The sequence below is a fragment of the Pithys albifrons genome, chromosome 1, assembly GCF_047495875.1.
Source record: "Pithys albifrons albifrons isolate INPA30051 chromosome 1, PitAlb_v1, whole genome shotgun sequence".
NCBI lineage: Eukaryota > Metazoa > Chordata > Aves > Passeriformes > Thamnophilidae > Pithys > Pithys albifrons.
In genome coordinates this window covers 32,629,024-32,646,234 of record NC_092458.1, presented here as the reverse complement: position 1 = coordinate 32,646,234, position 17,211 = coordinate 32,629,024, and the positions used below count along the sequence as shown (strand labels likewise).

The following is a 17,211-nucleotide window of genomic DNA, read 5'->3' as shown; positions in this document are numbered from 1 at the left end:
CTCACATCACAGTCGTTAGCAGCATCGAGATGTTAAATACTCTCCTCTTCAATGAGATTTTTGCTGCTGCTTTTCCTTTTTTTTTTTTATTTTCACTCTGTCGAGAACAAAACTGAAGAGCTACTTTGAAGTGTGCCATGCAGGAATAAACTGCTAAAATACAGACGGCAGGTCTAACAGTTAATCACTCACTTAGATAGACCAAGCAGTGTAAACGTTGGTTTGTCTGCAGCATAACTTTGTAAAAAAGATACCTGAGGTTAATTTCTTTTAAGAAAAGGAGCCCTTTATTTTACTTGGTTCCAATCAATCAGATTTTTTTGTTTGATTTTAGTTGCCTGTTTTGACAGATTTGGGTCATCACTGAGAGCTCCTTAAATTGAAATGTAAAGATGGTGGTTTACATTGGTTTACCATCCACTGAAAGAAATAAATTATGCAATGAAAATGCAGCATTAAAAATGGTCCAGATAAATCCTTAAATAAGTTAGACAGCAAGAACCTGCACACATCGCTGCAGTTTTCATTTGCAGGCAAAATAACAGGCTAAAGGATATGTGCAATTAGGGAGTGAAAGAAACTGTACAATGCCCTAAAGGCTGAAAAAGAGAAAAGAGAGATACAAGTGCCTAATTTTAGGATTTATCGCTTTGCAACACAATGAGCAGAGCTGTAGAGGTTTAACATAAGAACAGTAATTAAACTTCTGTGCTTAAGTGAGACTTGCACCAAGGAATTGTCAACAAATTGCACATCATCAGAAGTACTGACACAGCATTTTCACTTGGGGTACATGTTGAAAGTGCCTCCTTCCTTCCCAATTAGTAAGACTGTAATAAACTGGATACTTTGACTATATATTTTGTGGGTTGAGAGAGGTTATTTTCTTCCCAGACACTGATTCCTTTGTCATCAACCCAGCAGGTATTTTATAAAACCCAAAAACTTTATTTTTGAGGAAGAGGGAAAACTGAGAAGAAATTTAGATTAAGGGGTATTTCCATCCCACAATTTTTAATAGTTCCTGACATTTTAGCACCATTCATAAGATCTACAGAGGCAATTCTGTCTTTTTCCAGTAGATAAGTTTCCAAAACTCTGTTTAGATAATTGCTAACTGGTTCATTTGCACACCATCCACCTGATGAAGTCATGTTACTGTTAAACTGCATCAGGCAGGGCTCAAGGAAAGCATTTCTTGTGCCCATGAAATTAGGCCACTGAACTCAGATCTGCCCTCCTTAGCATCTCAATCTTCAGCAACCTTTAGAGAGGCCCATGTTCTTGGCTCTCTGATAGCTGAGTTTAACCAGAGGATGGCAAAGTTGTTTCTGAAATGCATATTTTAATAATAGCAATACTTTAATAAAAGCCCTCCAACAAACATTCTTGCCTTTTTTTTGGTTCTTTTTAAATTGGCAGGAGATAATTCATAGTTTCCTCTTAACCTCAGAAATGTTTGGACAGTTCAGAGCAGATGGAAGAAAAGCCAAGCAGTGAGATGAGAAAGAGAGAAGCAGTAAGGAAGGAAAGAGTGAGCTGCTGGAACAAGACTATGGGCAGAGCAGCAGGTGTGGAAGGAAGGAGACAAAAGACAGGGAAAGGGAGTAGAGGGGAAATAACTAGGGACAAAGAGCAAGTCTTTGATACTATTCACAAAATTTGACACTGCTAATGACTTGAAAGCTCACCTGAAGCTCAAGATAGAATTTCTGCAGGTGAAGTATTGAGCATTGGTTATTCTCTGTATCCAGTTAATATACCATGTTCCCATAGCAAATGCTTTCCATATTTACCCTCCAAAACCCATCACACTTTAGTTGGAAGTCTGTTGGAGAAAGGGTGTGTGAGCACCTTTTAATGTATTGTCTTTTCTTCTGTCTTGTTCAGAACTCATAGGCAGACATCAGTGCTTTTCAGTCATTGTTAGTGAGAAAAAGCTTTACTTAAATTTGTGTAATGTTCTTCATGCAATGTGCATTTGATCTCTGACTTCACATCTGTCTATTAATATATTCCACCAAAGTGGTGTACACTTGTCCTTAAATATGTATTATTCACTTCACATATAATTAGAGAAATATGTTTATGTGTATATGGGAATGTGTATAAACAAACATTTTGTTGGCATTGACACATATAACAGTGCATAAACCAGACCTCTACATGTTTCAGATTACCCTCTTTAATGAAACTTGAACATCAGCGTGAAAGCATCCCAAACTTGCTGGCATAATGAGGGAATAGCAGACTAATCTACAAAAGAGCTCAATGAAAAGACTTGCAAGGGGCACTTGGAATGAGGCATCTCAGAGGGGTGTACGCACACAAGTCCTAAATCCTGGCACGTAGGGCTTGGAATCCTTCCCTCTCCAGCATCCATCATCTTCATGGGATGACCAGCTGATTGCTGGGTTACATGAGGGGTAAATTCTGAATCCCCTGATTCTCCCCTCATGTACAGGCAGCATCCTCAAACACTATAAAGCCTTGGGCAACTGTTTTTGTGCAGTGTGTTCCAAGGCACCGGAGGGCGGTTCTGTCTGGGGGGTGCAGAGAGCCCAGCAGAGCAGCCCAGTGGGTGACTGGGGACCTTGAGCTTGCACGTGCCTGTTAGCAGGGTGCAAACAAGCAGAAGAGGAAACTTCAATGTTCCCCTTTAAGAGCTCTCAGCTATGGTGAAAATGATGGTTCTGCCTCCACCACGGCTCCCCTGTGGATGAGAACTGTGGTTCCACACTGATGTGCTGCCTTCTGTCAGTCCAGAGCCATCAGCTGCCATCCAGATGCTGACATGTGCAGAGGTGTGACATCCTCCTCAGCATTAGCCCATTGGGTATTGCTGGAGCTTCTAGCCCAAGCTCCCCTGGACATGTGCCAAGAAACTTTTGGCTTCTGAATCAGTATTAGTATCTGTGGGCCCTGCGCCAGGGAAGCAAAGCAAGAGTTCCCCAGCCAAAAATGCACAAATTAAATTTTGCTGTGGATTTAATTGATGTGGAACTGTGGTGGATGTGACGTGTGAACTGTAGAAGCTGGAGCTGAATGGATGGGATGGGAGGGGAACCTTTCAGGTTTGCCTGGGGTGATAGTGTTAAGTAGGTGATTCCTTCTTCCCTATTTTGCTGCCAGTTTTGTGAGTGTCATTTGTGTTGTGACTGTGCAACTGGCTGACTTGACCTGTGCCATGAAAGTCTTTATAGCATTTAATGAAATAATCCTTTTATTTTCCAGAAGAATCATCACTTGGAAAATTTCAATTCCTCTGTCCTCATTTTGTACTGCTTGAATTTTACCAGGTTTCAGAAGGTCAGGAGATTTGTGTAATTGAAGCAATGAAAATGCAGAACAGTATGATTGCTGCTAAAACAGGCAAGGTAAGCTGCCTTGGGTCACTTAAAACCATATGCACCTTGTCAAACAGGATGGAATTTAAAAAGGAAAAAAAGAGAATTCTGGTTGTTAAGGAATTAAGTCTGATTGTTATAAGTCTTTCAAAGTGAGATGTCTTTAATTTTGTAACATTTGCATCTGCTGTGAATGCTGTTAAGTAGTTCCGAGCCTTAGATAGCACAGCAGGAAATAGTTTTACTGGCCTCAGAAATTCTTATAACTCTCTCCTAAATGATTTGTTTTCTATGATGTTACAATACCAAGTTGAATTGAAAGAAAGGTGTTGCAGACTATTTCTCTAAATTTCATCTTTCCAGAGAGCAACTGAAGAAGAGAGATCTCTTTGCCAGTTAATTATTTAATGGCAAACAATTTGACATTAAATACCCCCACTCAGAACAAGGCATACAAAGTGCTTTTGCAGGAGGAAGAGAAAAACAATTTTTTATTATTGTGACTGTTAAGTCTCTAGCCTAGATCTGCACATTTGTTAAGCTTTGCAAGGCTGTGCATTGTGATATCCCTGAGCTGGGACTCTCCTGCAGTGTAGGATGTGCCAAAACCAGTGCTTAGAGCAGGGAACTGGTTAAGCTTATATGATGAGGGCATGCCTTGAACCGCAGCTGGTTTAGGGACTGTCAGCCCCCAAGTTGGGGCCTCAGAGCATCCCTGTGTCAGACTTCACAGCCTGAAACCATGAAACATGGGCCGCTGATACATCCTTTCCAATGGGAGAGCATAGTCTGGATCTGCGTTGTATATTCTCTTCTGTTGCCTATTTCCTTTCTTGCCCCAGCCCACGGCTGCCGGGGGTCAAGCCCCTCTGCTCTCCCTGCTGCACAAACCTCAGTGCACAACCCCTCAGCCCAGAGGGAGGCAGTGGGGAGCCCCCAGGGACGGGGAGAGCCACTGGCAAGGTTCGCTGAGATCTCAGGGCCTCTATGCCAAGGACTGTTTGTGTGTTTACAAGAAAGGCTTATTTGGCACAGGTCTAAAATTGTTACTGAGGCTGGGTCCCAGGGCTTGCCTCTTCCAGTGCATCCAGTGCAAAATTGGGTCTCAAGAGAAAAGAACAGCGAGAGAAGGAGTATGTTCTATTTCCTGTTGCTCTAACATTGCTACTTTATTATTTTATTTCATGCATTGATTTCTATATAATTTATTTTCTCACTTGATTAATATTTTCAAGCATTTAGTTTTTCATCTTCACTTCTTTTAACCCCTTATTACTGGTCTTTGCATCCACTGTTTTTAACTAGTATTTGTAATTAAAATGCCATTCCAACTCCCACCCATCCCATTTATTTTTCACTTTAACCCTCCCTTTCCCACCAAGGTGTTCTCTACTTGATGGGCTTATTCCTTAAAATCCTGCTTGTAGTTCTTCCAATAAGTATTTCCCACTCACTCTGTATTGTGTGTAAGACCTGTGTTTGTCTTACTAATCCTTCAAGGTGGGATGTGAGTAGTACACAGGCTGTTCAGTGGGTCTGATGTGTGCCTTGCAATATCCCTTTGGTGCCCCCAATTTAATAATAATTAGGAAATTATTTGATTCTTTAGAATCTTAAGGTTCCAAAAATTTTTGGCTGTGTAGAAATGCAGCTGCTAAACAGAATTCATCCTGTTCTGCAGTGCAAAGTCATGGCTCTAAGTGCTAAAATAACTTGGCTCATTCACAGGAATGGGATGTTTGGTACTGTTACTCTGTGTTTTGATGCTTTGAAACCATGTTTTGAAACACAGTTCATTTGTCTTCAGCTGTAAGACGTTCCCATTTTCATTCCTCACTGAATTCCTTTTCTGTATCAAACCCCATCTTCCTGTTTGTAATTGTGAGAAAAGTGGCTTGTTTTTGTCTACTTTGAGTTTGCTCCAGCTGCAGGTGGTTTAAAAATGAGAGAAAGATGGAGAGGAACTGGTGTCCCTCTTGTCTCCCATGGGACAGCTGTGCCTGGGTCAGGACAAGGAGCTGGCCCGGCTGCATGTCAGCAATCACTGGGGAGTTTGAAACGCCAGTTAGCTCTGATGTTTGCTGAACCTTGGCTTTGTAGAAAAAGAACAGCAAGAGGTAGGATGTTTTTCACATTGCTTTCATCTCTTAAAAGACTGAGGCTCAGGAATCAGGTAGGCTGCCTCGCTACTGATTCAGAAATAAAGCCCTTGTTTGTACATATCATAGAATCATAGAATCAGTTGGGTTGGAAGAGAACTCTTGGCATCATCAAGTCCAACCCTTAATAGAACCCCATTTTGATTACTAGATCATGGCACTAAGTGCCACGTCCAGTCTCACCTTAAAAAACTCCAGGGTTGTCTTTCCCTTTGTAGTGTTCAGCATAATTTCTTGAGCAGTGAGTGTGCCTGTGTTACAGAGCCAGAGTTCTGCTTACAGCTCATGTGGCCTTAAGACTGTCAAACATGGATGTAGGTGATAGTGTGGCCATCGTAGCCTGGTACTCTCCAGGTATGCTATGCAATTCCTGTAGGAGCCCGAGATAGCCTTTGGATGATTCAAATGAGGGAATTGCTGAACAAGGATTTGGGCATGTCAGTGTAAGCTCTGAATTCATATTGAAAGCAAACTCTAATACACAGCTTCAAATATTTTCTTGAGCTCCATGTGCTGAAAGGAAATTCAAACATGTGCAGCCTTTTATAGAGGAAATAAGGGACTAGTGTAAGATGTTTGTGTTTTAAAATTCAGGACTCTGCTCGAGTATATAATCCATCTACAGATGTAGTTGCATTTATTTGACTGTTATTATTTATTATTATATTTGTTTGCCAAGTTCAGTTATGCTAAAGGATCCCAATTCAGATTTGAATCATCTATCCCAGCTGTCTGGCAATTGAGAGAAACCCACTTCGTGGCTGAAGTCCCAAAATTCAGCTATACTTAAAAATTGTAATGAAAGAAATAGTATAATTGAAATATTCCAAGAAGACAGCATGAGTGTTGGAGAGTCTCCCTGTCCTCTTAAAGGTTTAAAACTTTAGTAGTAAATGAACAGCAGTGCAATGAAGTGGAAGAAAGGCACTTTTTAAAAGTCTTCAAGGTCTTAAAGTACCTCTGTCATAAGAAAACCAGCTAGTGGTAGGCGCCTAAATAGCCTAATGGGGTTGGACACGGTTTGGACAAGCACTGGGGAGATGCTGGAGTCTCCATTCTCAGAGGTACTCACAACTCAGCTGGACTCTGAACACTGGCGGTTGACACAGCCTCTTACGGCCCTCCCAGCAGATGTGATCCCCGTGTGGTCGTCCCGTTGCACAGTGGCCACTTGCCCCATGCATGCAGATGTGAAACTCTATATAAAGCATGTTAGCCACACCATTTATTTCACTGTGCTGTTGAGGAAGGTTTTACATTACTGCTGTTTCTGTACCCCAGGTGAAAGCTGTGCACTGCAAAGGTGGTGATACTGTTGGAGAAGGAGATCTGCTGGTGGAACTGGAATGAAAGGTCGCCTCCACACGGGTGAATTAACTAAGCCTTTATTATTTTCATCCATGAAGTAACATTAAGGCAATTCAACACATAAAATGGACAGTTTTATGTGCAAGGTTTTATACAGCCATATTTACTCTATCAGCGGTTAAGACAGCAAACACAGATGTTAAATCTTGGCAACAGATCCCAGATTTTTACTTCCAGAAATACTTGTACATAACCTTTGTAATGCTTTGATTTTTCAGGATCAAATAAAATCAATAAAATACCATTTCTGCTTTAAAACAGGAAAAGCCTCTTTAAAAAAAAAAAAGAAAACATAACAAAAGCCCGAGTCTGATTTGTCTTCTCCACAGTAACATCCCTGGTTTGAGGCCCCAGCCAGGCTGTACAGAATGACTGGTAAGAATGAAAAATTAACCACTGAGTGAACTGAGCAGTTCCACACTCTGTGTAAGTGCTGCACAAGTACCAGCAATGGCTTTAGATCTGATCAGATTTACTGGAATATTTTGAATGATTTGTACAGACTACATTTAAATTACAGGTTACAGGCTTTATTTTGCCAGTGCAGACTTTTGTCATGTATTTTCATTTAAAGTTTTAAGGGAATTGTTTTTATTGAAACTCCATACTCACTTTTCCCCTTCCCCTTAATCTTTATATTGATTATATTTATATTTATATTACAAATCTTTACAGAAGGAGCTGGCACTTTCCTCAGATCCCTTTAGCTGCCCCAAGGTATTGCTGGAGGCATGTGTTGTCCCTCAGACAATGCTTCCTCCTGAATTCTTACAGAAAGGAGGCTAACTGTCTGATCTTTTGTTATGCAGAGGCTTTTACTAAAGACTGTGTGAAGAACTGGGACAGTTCATAATACCTGACTATCTCATGTCTGGAAAATCTGTGTATCCAATATGGGAAGCCAGAGAGAGCCTGGAGAGGAGGAATATTTAAGAAACTTGAACAGAAGTAAAAGGCTGGTGACCTGGGCAAGGTGCATTTTTTCCTCCTTTCTCAGGAACTCCATGCCACAGGATGATGTACAGACCAGAAGTTCACTGGGTCAGCAGTGTTAGTGTGTGGTGAACAGAGGCTCCTCCTTCCGTGCTGTGCTCCAGCTTGGTAAGGCAGCAGCTGCAGCCCACTGGATGCAGTGGTGCCTCTGCATCCCTGCACTCTCCAGCATCACCTGGTCCCTGTGGCCTCCGCTGCTGCCTGCTCCTGGACTGGGACAGTGGGAACTCCCACCTTGGGCTCACCTCACACAGCTGTTCCTTCTACATACCTCTGAGTCACCCTTCCTGCTGTGCCTTAACCACTGCCCCAGAGAGGAGCTGCCCTGCTCTCTTCTTGCCCAGGGCATGCAGAGTAATACTAATTCCTAGAAAGAAACCCTCTGGCCACCGGCACCTGGGCCTTTTATCAGAAGGTAAAGGATGAAAACAATCTGTGGCAGGGCTGGTGACTCATGTTCAACCAGAAAAATTAATGATTCTGCTTGAAACTTCTGACTGAAGAGGCATTTTTCATGTTATTGAGATGCTGCTGACTAGATCACATGGCCAAGGGACAGGGATCTGCTTAGTGAATTAGTTTACAAAGCCCATCAAGATGAGGAAGGAGAGTATTAGAGTAGTACCTGCCTTCCAGGAAAATTAATGCTTTTGCATCTGGAGAAACCGAGGCAGACACACTGCAGATCTCCCTACAAATCTTACTGCCATCCTTGCCCTCCCCAAAGGAGCACAGTTCAGCTTCTGCAGGTTGCCCTAAACAAACAAGTATTGTAAAGAGGCACCAGTATTCTATGTTCAAATTACTTAATTTGCTTACTGCAGCAACATAAAGGCTTTCTGTGTTTCTCTAAATGAGATGCAGCACACTACTGCTGAAGTTTAGGCCGATTTCTTACCCTGGATCCCTGGTCTGATTCTCTACCATGGATCTCCTCCGGCCATCACAGGTCTACTGGCAGTGAAGGAAAAGTACAATATTGCTCCTTATGGTATCCTTAATGCATTTAATTGTACTTTGGCTCACTGCATGGCATACATTCCTTGCTCCCATCCTTTGGCAGCTTTGTATACTGTACAATCTATTTGTACCAAACACTGCAGTTGAAGGAAAATGTAACGCACAGGAGTGTAACAACAGAAAGCCACCATTTTCCCAGATTGTACAGAAACCAGCACAGTTGGTTGGGTCAGGGGGACAATAGTCTTCTTTATATATTCCCCCCCCCATTTAAATGTTGCAATAATCACAATACAGGTCCTTTGGATATTTTTATCATGTATATAAAAATCTTTCCCCCAATAGGAAACTCAGTTTGCATATGGTTGCAAGTTCTCCATTAAAGTGCTTGGCAAAAAGTCACCTTGATAGTAAGTGCTAACAACAGCTCCAGTGTAGGTTTGCTTTTCCAGTTCCCCAACACCACCCGCTCCCTCTATGCCCCCCCAAATCATACAGTCACTCAGTGAACTGAAGTGGAACCTAAAGTGCTTAGAATGTTAAATTAAAAACAGTTTTAAAAGTAATTTTCTTATACATCTTAGTATTTATTTCACAGTACCTTGTAAAACTAAACAGTATTAAAAAAAGACCCCTGCAATGCAGAGAACAATCTTTAAATTTTCCCTTACTACTTGTCTGGAAGCAGAGAGTCTGTTCAGTAACCTACTAAACACCATTACAAGTCAACATTCAATGCAGGTTGTGCTTTACTTTGCAGACATGATTTTTTAAATCAATTTCAGGTATTAGTGCAATAGTATCATCATCATTCCACCCACCCTGGACATCTACACAAGTCAATTTGTCAGTTCAGGAAAAAAAATAAAAAATTAGTCTGTTCCCCTGCCTTTCACTGACCTCCTTTATGCACCAAGGCAAAGAGGGAAACTGAGGAAATAATTAGACCCCAGACCTGATGCACACAGATACATAATATATAGTGAGACTTTTACACCTCATGCAAACCCAGTTACTTGCAGCAGGTTAGCAGGGGTGAGGATGACACTGACTACCTGGGGAGGAGTCTCCAATTTGGGGCCTACAAAACTTCAGCTCTAGTGCCAAGGCTTCTGGGTTGGGAAGGTTACAAGAGATCCTGCATTTTAATAAGAAGGTATTACAGCTTTCCTGGAAAGGTTACTGATCAACACCTGCTTAGCACTATGTCTTCGGCCAGGCTGCGTTCCCTCCCGTTTCTATTCCCGGCTCTCGCGTAGGACGTAGGAGAGGCCGTGTTTCCCCGAGGAGTCGTAACTGTCATAGTAGGGGAGCCCCACCCACTCGGGTGGGTACGTCGCCGTGCTGTACACGAAGCACTCCAGGACGCCCTCGGCAGCTGCCTGCGCCTCGCCCGCACCGCCCTTCCCTTCCCACTCCACCACTTCGATTCTCATCAGGGTACGCTGGTACATGTCTGGGCAGCCTTCGAACTCATCCAGGAACTGCAGCATCTGGTCATCAACCGAGTAAATCTCCCCAGCAACATGGTGGCCTGTCCCTGGGATGTTCAGCATGTAAGGAATATTGTATTTTCCTGCAATCACCAGTGGGTACTTCTCCACCGTGCGGCCTCTTCCTTGGAACTTTGCGAGCCCCTTGGCTGTGTTGATCATGTACTTGTAGTTGGGCTGGCCCTTCTTAAGCGTGCCGTAGACGAAGACACGGGCCATCGTACCTGCGAAAGCAGCTGGAAGACAAAGGCATATGTTAGTTACCACATGGCTACCCTGGAGAACCACACCCACGCCAAGGCACCTGGACATGCAAGGCTGTTTGGGCATGTGCAAAAGTGTAGGTCTTGCAGTCCTACACCACACTGAAGTATCATAGTAACTTCAAGTAAGTACCATGAAAATTTTCAGACAGAAAGTGCATTGGTGAAAAGCACACCAGGAGAAAGTCAGTCTTTTGCAGGTCTTGGCTGTAACAAATTACATCGCATTGTTTCTCTAAGGAATCCTGAGCATGATCCAAAGCATTCCTGAGCTTCAGGAAAAGCTCTAAACATGTTTTAATTTTTCTTTCTCTCACCATTTATGGGAGCTCTGCTGCAGCAAGTGTGTGGTGCCACGCTCAGTGACACCTCAAAATCTGAGGTAACCTGAGTCATCCCATGGGCATGCTGATGGATTTGCAGTAACCCCATCTCTGAGGTCTTGCTTGCTGAGTGACCGACCAGTGCTGAACAGCAAGCTGTGGCACAGGGAGAGAAGTGGGGAGGCCTGTGGCAACCACATCCCGAGCGAGCTGAAAGGTGCCATTGAAGTTTGTTCTGCTCCTTCTTCAGGGGAGGGGAATGACAATGGTTCCCCTTGCTGTAAATATGAGGTGATTTGCAGAACTGGTCATGTCTTCGCAAACACCTTCACCCCTCCTGTCTGAGGGAGCTGTACATGTTACTTCCATTTATTTACCTTGGGGGCCAGTGGGAGAAGAGTTGTCGTAGTGGTATTTCAGCCCCATGAAGCTGGAAGCTATGGCTGCTGGCACAAAGACCAGGTAAGGCCATGCTCCTCTTGTCGCCAGACAGACAACCCAAAGTGCTAAACCACCTCACGTAGCTGGTGTGTACGTGTGCTAACCCCCTCCTGAAAACAGACTCTGCATGACCATTGGTTTTATCCGTGAGCATGAAACACTCACAATTGGTTTAAATGGGATAAAAGACCAGCTTTAGTGAAAGGTGTGGGGGGGAAGGTACCTTCATCGTTCCTGTGTTATTTTTCACACTGTGCCCTGTTTATCTCCCATCGTTTCTGCAAGGCAGACACAGTTCTTGCACTGTGATGTTTTCCCACATTTTACCCTTGGTCACTGGCTGGGCAGAGCTTGCCTTGTTGACAGTTGTCTGGCTGGGCTGGACACCAAATATCCGAGGAGCCCATGCAGTTCCTCTTGGGAAGAGGGTCATTACACAATGTATTTCAAGTTTGAAAAAACTTTAAAGACAGACTGGAAGTAGAAATGTAATCTTTTTTTCTGCTATTTATTCTTATTTTAGTAAACTGTGAGACCAGGTCAGTTATCCAAAAGGGTGCATTGCTGGACAAGAGCAGCGTAATTTAAAATCCTCAGTAGCAAAGCAATTTCCCCCTTGGTGAAGTAAACAGTTTTTCTCTGTATCAAAGTACAGTTTTCCAGGCAAAAATAGTGTGTGCCTTTATTTACTGGCACACTGCTTTCACTCAGGGGAAAAAGGACACACTGATTTTTTTCCCCCCTTTATTTTATCAGATATACTTCAGTGTAATTTATCCTTCATGACATAAGCAAGGTTTTTTTGGATGCAGCTCATTCCCTCACAATAAGAAGAGCATTAATATTCAGTCGGCCCGAGTCTCTTATAAGAAAAATCATTACCTTTCAGACTATGTTTTGAATAACAAAATGGATCCTTCAGGAAGAAACTTGTCCCAGTGGGGATTGAGAAAGGATCAGAGTTAAGCACTGAAACATGCAATTAATTCCCATTAGGGGATTAGGGCACTCGTGTTCACTTTGAATCAGAAAAATGAATTGTGAATTAAATTGTTCACAACCAAGAGGTTACTTGTCAGAGTTAATAAGTTAAAAAAATAAAAAGGGAAACCTAAAACGCCCATAAAAAGCTTTATAGTGAATGGTGCATCTGTAAGAAAAAGATATGCTTCATTTCCATTAAACAAAAGCCATGTCCCTACTGTACAGATGGAAATAAGCTTCCAAAAAGTTTGCAGGGAAGAGTGTTACTATTCCTGAAATCAGTGCAAATGAAGTACCCATTCCTGATGGTGCAGCACTGGCCATTTGGAACCATTACCCCTTTAAAGAAATGCACCCGTCACCCTCGTGCAGGGTCCACAAAATTGAACAGCAACAGCAGAACTTGCTAATCCAGGTTTGGACAAGTGTTTCCGATTTACTGTTTCAGTAGATGGGTTCAGCAGGCAGTGCAAATGGAGGTGGAGGGGGAAGCTGAAATTTCAGCCACAGTTTGTGGAGAGCTGTGAGGCTGATGTACTTGTGGAGCTTCGCAGGCAGGTGGCCACTGAGCTCCCCATGGCAGCGCTGTGGTCCACAGTGGCCCCGTGACTCACATTGGATGGGCTGGGAACAATGACTTCTATTAAAAAAAACCCCCAACAACAAAGTCAAGCCCAGCCTTCCAGCTGAGGAATGATTGGTAGTAACATCTTCCAAATGCTGCCCCACATAAGTAAGACATAGACGGTTTTCTGCACAATAAATCTGCTCTCCTGTGTGCCGTCTGTTGCACTGCAGAAAGGCTGCAGATAGATCAGCATCACTTAAAGCACTTGCATATCTTGGGCTTTCAAACCATTTTTAGCCCCCTTGTGGCAGGAGAGCACAGAGCAGAATTGTATTTGAGGGTCATTTCACAGACTTCCGCTAAGCAGCTGCAAAGAGTTACAGACTGCATCTCCTTGCTGAATCACCAACAAGAAGTTGCCTTTTCTCACTTAATCCAGTTTGACACTTCTTACCTACACTAAACCACCTGAGAGGGAAAGAAAATCCACCAAAACCCAAACAGACCTCCCAAGACTCTATACTCACTATTAGCTGCCAGGACTAAACAAACCCATTCAGAAGGTACTTTCATGAAATATTCATGACAGAATCATTAAAATTTAATGGCATGGGGAAACACGAGTAGAATTTGTATGTCATCTCTGCAAACTATTTTAGCTATGAAAGACGACCTACCAAATCACTTGTGGGATGTTACTAGTTGCTTCATAATGCAAGATACAAAGATCAGAAAATAAAGTAAGTATTTCAGGATGATGGAAACAGATGCTGCTGGATGAAAATAGAAGAGGCTCATAACTGGTGCCAGCCAGCAGCCTGAGCTGCCGCTTGGCATTAGCACTGGCACTGTATCCACATCTGTCCTTGCCCACCAATGCAGTTTTGGGCCAGGGCTTTAGTTTTCCCTCTCAGGCCCAACAGTTCCAGCATGATGAGAGAGGGGTGGGCGGCCACAGGGCCAAATTGCTGGCTCAGTCAACATACACTCACAGATGAACTGCTGCAATCAGGCTCTTTGCTCCCAGGCTGTGTCCAAAACAAGACCTCGCTTCCCAACCGGCAGCAGCTTCAGAAAAAAAAACACGTTTCCACCCTGATTCAGACAACTACAGGACACTACAAGCTTCTTTTAAAGTAACAAATAGCGTGTGTGTTACGCTGGCTCCAGGACTGTTTGCAATCACAGTCGCAGTGGGTTTGGGAGAAAAAGTTTCAACTAAATAAAACCTTACTCAGAAGGTATCCATTTCTCTCACTCCATACAGTAACATTATTTTCCCTTGAGAAAAATTCTCCACATTGGCTCTGTGACCAGATATAGTTACACATTAATTCTTCAGAAGTTTCTTAAAAACTGTAGGAAACAGGTGAAAAAACAAAATGCCTTGAACTTTAAACTTGAGCCCAGTCTGTTTGAATGAAGCGAGTTTTAAGGTCACTCTTCACTCAATGCTAACTTTCAAGAAGGACTAACATGCCAGAGAGGACTCCTGGGACTGCATCCTGTTAGTCCTTTGATGCTTTCATTTTGTTGCTTGCTATTTTCTTTATAGCACAGACAAGGGCTTCCTGCCCAGGCCGACCTCTTCCCAACCTTGCTGAATACCTCGGAAAAACTTTATTGCAAGACACCTTTCTTACATTAACCACAGAGGCACCAGTGAAACGATGGCTCCTTTGAAATCAAGAGGTTATGGTCTCCTCTCAGCGGTCATCCGCTCAGAAACGGCGAGGTGCTGGTCTGTGAAAACAAACAAGCGTATTGGAGTACCCAGTGCCACGCTGGATGCTACTGGGCACTACCTGAAACACCACTTAGCCTACTTTACAGATTCTTTTATTTTCTTCCTTGGATAGTTCACATCCCCAAACCAACAAATACAACTGTGCTTAAACTGGACTATCTTGGGGTATCTGCCTGGAGGCAGAGTGAGGATGCCCTCCCTTTGGACAGGCATCAATCACAGCACTTGTGCCTCCTGTGCCTCACACCCATTTGACATCACAGCAGACATTTGCCTTTTGTCTGTTTGAAAACATTTCAAGTCACTTTAAACTGTACTGCACAGAGAAACTTGATTAATTTTTACTGCTAACAGGAAGAGTGTCATTCCCAAAGTGACTGTTAGAAGGTCTTGAAGTGACAATCAGACATGCAAAAAGATGCTGGGGATGCAATGCAGACACATGTTGGACACAACATTAGACCAATTAGCAGACTAAATTTCTGGAGAGTGCAGAAACATGAGGGGTTTGCCAGCACATCAGGAGGACAAGAAAATGAGGATGAAAAAGGGGAAGTTAATAGGTGTGGACAAACTGAGAGGGGAAAAAAAAAGTTGTTGCCTCAAGAGAATATTATATTAGTACTACTAAGTACTGATTGTTTTGTCCTAATATTAAGTAATGTTTTGTACCAGCTTCAGCAAAGTCTTGCAGCCTTCAATTCATAAACCTGTGGACTACAAAAGTAAGAAAGAGCTCCAGGCAGAGCACTGAGTTCAGGACTGTTTTATTGGGTCAGAGACTGAACCAGCAGGAGCTGGTTAAAGCTTTCATAGAAGAAGCAATTGATTCTCTGTGTACACAAGCACACAGCCAGCCAAAATTTTTGCATGGAATCATTAACATGGATAGGAACAACTTTTTAATCATAAGGAGAGACAGGGCATAAGAACAACCGTAACAAGTGGGCCCAAAAAGGCTTGAGCTCCCAGTACCCCCTATCAGAGGGTTGTCCACAACAGACACTTCAGCCTGAGACTGCAAGAACAGGGCAAGGCAACACCAGTGCATTTCCAGACTTAGTTCCAAACCCTCCACAAGCCAGAAGGGATGAGCATCATGGTGTGTAAAGGCCTTTTCTTCCTGTGAGCTCACATGACTGCTTTTGTGTCAGCAAGGGCAGCAGCATGGTGGCAAACCCATGCTGCACCTCTACCTGGGTGAATGAGGTGCAAATCGCCGTGGGGTCTTTCCCTGGTGCCTGCTTGCTTCATGGTCATCCAATTCAGGGGTCCCTGTGCACCTCTTCAGTGCCACCAGATACTTTTTCACCTCTTGCTCTCTTTTAGGCTGACAAGTTCACATGTATTTAACAAACCCAAAAGTGTTCCTTACTGGTTCTTCTACAGTTTGACATCGGGAGATCAGAACTGAAATATTTGAGAATGGATAAACCATGGATTTATATGGATATAAATGACATCTCCTGCTTTGTTCACATTCCTTTCCCCCAGTGCTTTTTTGAGTGCTGTTGAGCAGCAGACTGATGTTTCAGAAGAACAAAGCAATACCTCAAGCATCTTACTCTTGAGCGGCAGCTGGAGTGTGAAGTGAAAATCAGTACATTGTGTTGAAGCCTTGAAAACTGCAACTCCTGAAAATTTGTTCAAACTATCCTGGTTCATCTTGCCTTAGGGAACAGCAGCAGACTAGGTGGCTTCTCAAAATCTCACTCAAGCATGGTGGGTCCTTATGATGCAGTTTCAAGTACACAACAATTAAATTATATACATACCAGTATCTCATCTTTGCACCTTTAGCATAGGTGCTTAAACTGTTCTATCTACACAAATGAAAAAAACAAAACAACCTACAAGAATAGAGCTTTAGCTGTAAATGCCAGGTTGCTGTTACAGGAAAAAAGTAGAAAAACAACTTTTGATAGGGCAGCACTGCTATGCTACCATGAATTTGAAGTGGTTTCTGTCATTGAGATGCAGAACATAGCCCAGAGTTTCAAACCACCGACATCCTGAAACTGGGGACACAGCCTGCAGCTTGGATGGGTTCCCTGGGAGGTCAGCACATTAATTTACATGCCAATACTCAGAGCAGTCAGTTCGCTGGCTTGGACCAGAAGAGCATCCCAGCCTCTGAAACACAGCAAACACTTTGAGTACCTAAGCATGGGAATGTGTTTTTCTACACTGAAAGGATGGTGAGAGAGAGAAAAGATGGGGCCTTGTGTGGGATCGTGAGGTGCCTTTCCACAAGGGAAACGAGGAAACAGCTGCACAATGATGCTTTGAGGAGCAGAGAGGTGTCCCGATCATGGCACAGCACCATCCCTCGGGAGCGCGACTGAGCCTGGAAGGGACATGTTCCATAAAACCCCATTGCTGAGCAAAAGCAGCCTCCCACAGGCAGGGCCCGTGGCTCTGAGAGCCATCTTATGCCTGTGCTCCAGCCCCCTGGAGGTGCCATAGCCCGGGGCTGCGGGCAAGACGCGCTGTCCCAGTGAGACCCGGCAGCCCCGCCAGGGCCTGGTGGTGCCTCCTGGGCCTCGCCATGGGCCTGACTGGGAG

The 17,211-nt window shown here is 43.4% G+C and overlaps 2 protein-coding genes across 5 annotated transcripts in view; one reads left to right on the top strand and one right to left on the bottom strand.

Annotated features, from left to right (window-relative positions):
• PCCA (propionyl-CoA carboxylase subunit alpha) overlaps positions 1-7,140 on the top strand; it is a 278,669-nt gene extending 271,529 nt beyond the window's left edge. For both annotated transcript variants that reach the window (XM_071548902.1, XM_071548910.1), the window contains 2 exons: positions 3,300-3,377; positions 6,788-7,140. In XM_071548902.1, the coding sequence (XP_071405003.1) occupies positions 3,300-3,377; positions 6,788-6,856 (147 nt within the window). In that variant the 3' untranslated portion in view covers positions 6,857-7,140. The remainder of the gene's footprint in view (positions 1-3,299; positions 3,378-6,787) is intronic.
• The window catches only part of GGACT (gamma-glutamylamine cyclotransferase), a 31,742-nt gene continuing 21,406 nt past the window's right edge, over positions 6,876-17,211 (bottom strand). For 2 of the 3 annotated variants that reach the window (XM_071548939.1, XM_071548921.1), the window contains exon 2: positions 6,876-10,556. In XM_071548939.1, coding sequence (XP_071405040.1) covers positions 10,066-10,539 — 474 coding nt within the window. In that variant the 5' untranslated portion in view covers positions 10,540-10,556 and the 3' untranslated portion in view covers positions 6,876-10,065. Of the gene's footprint in view, positions 10,557-14,542; positions 14,643-17,211 lie in introns of all 3 variants that reach the window. The other variant, XM_071548931.1, reaches the window with a different exon arrangement.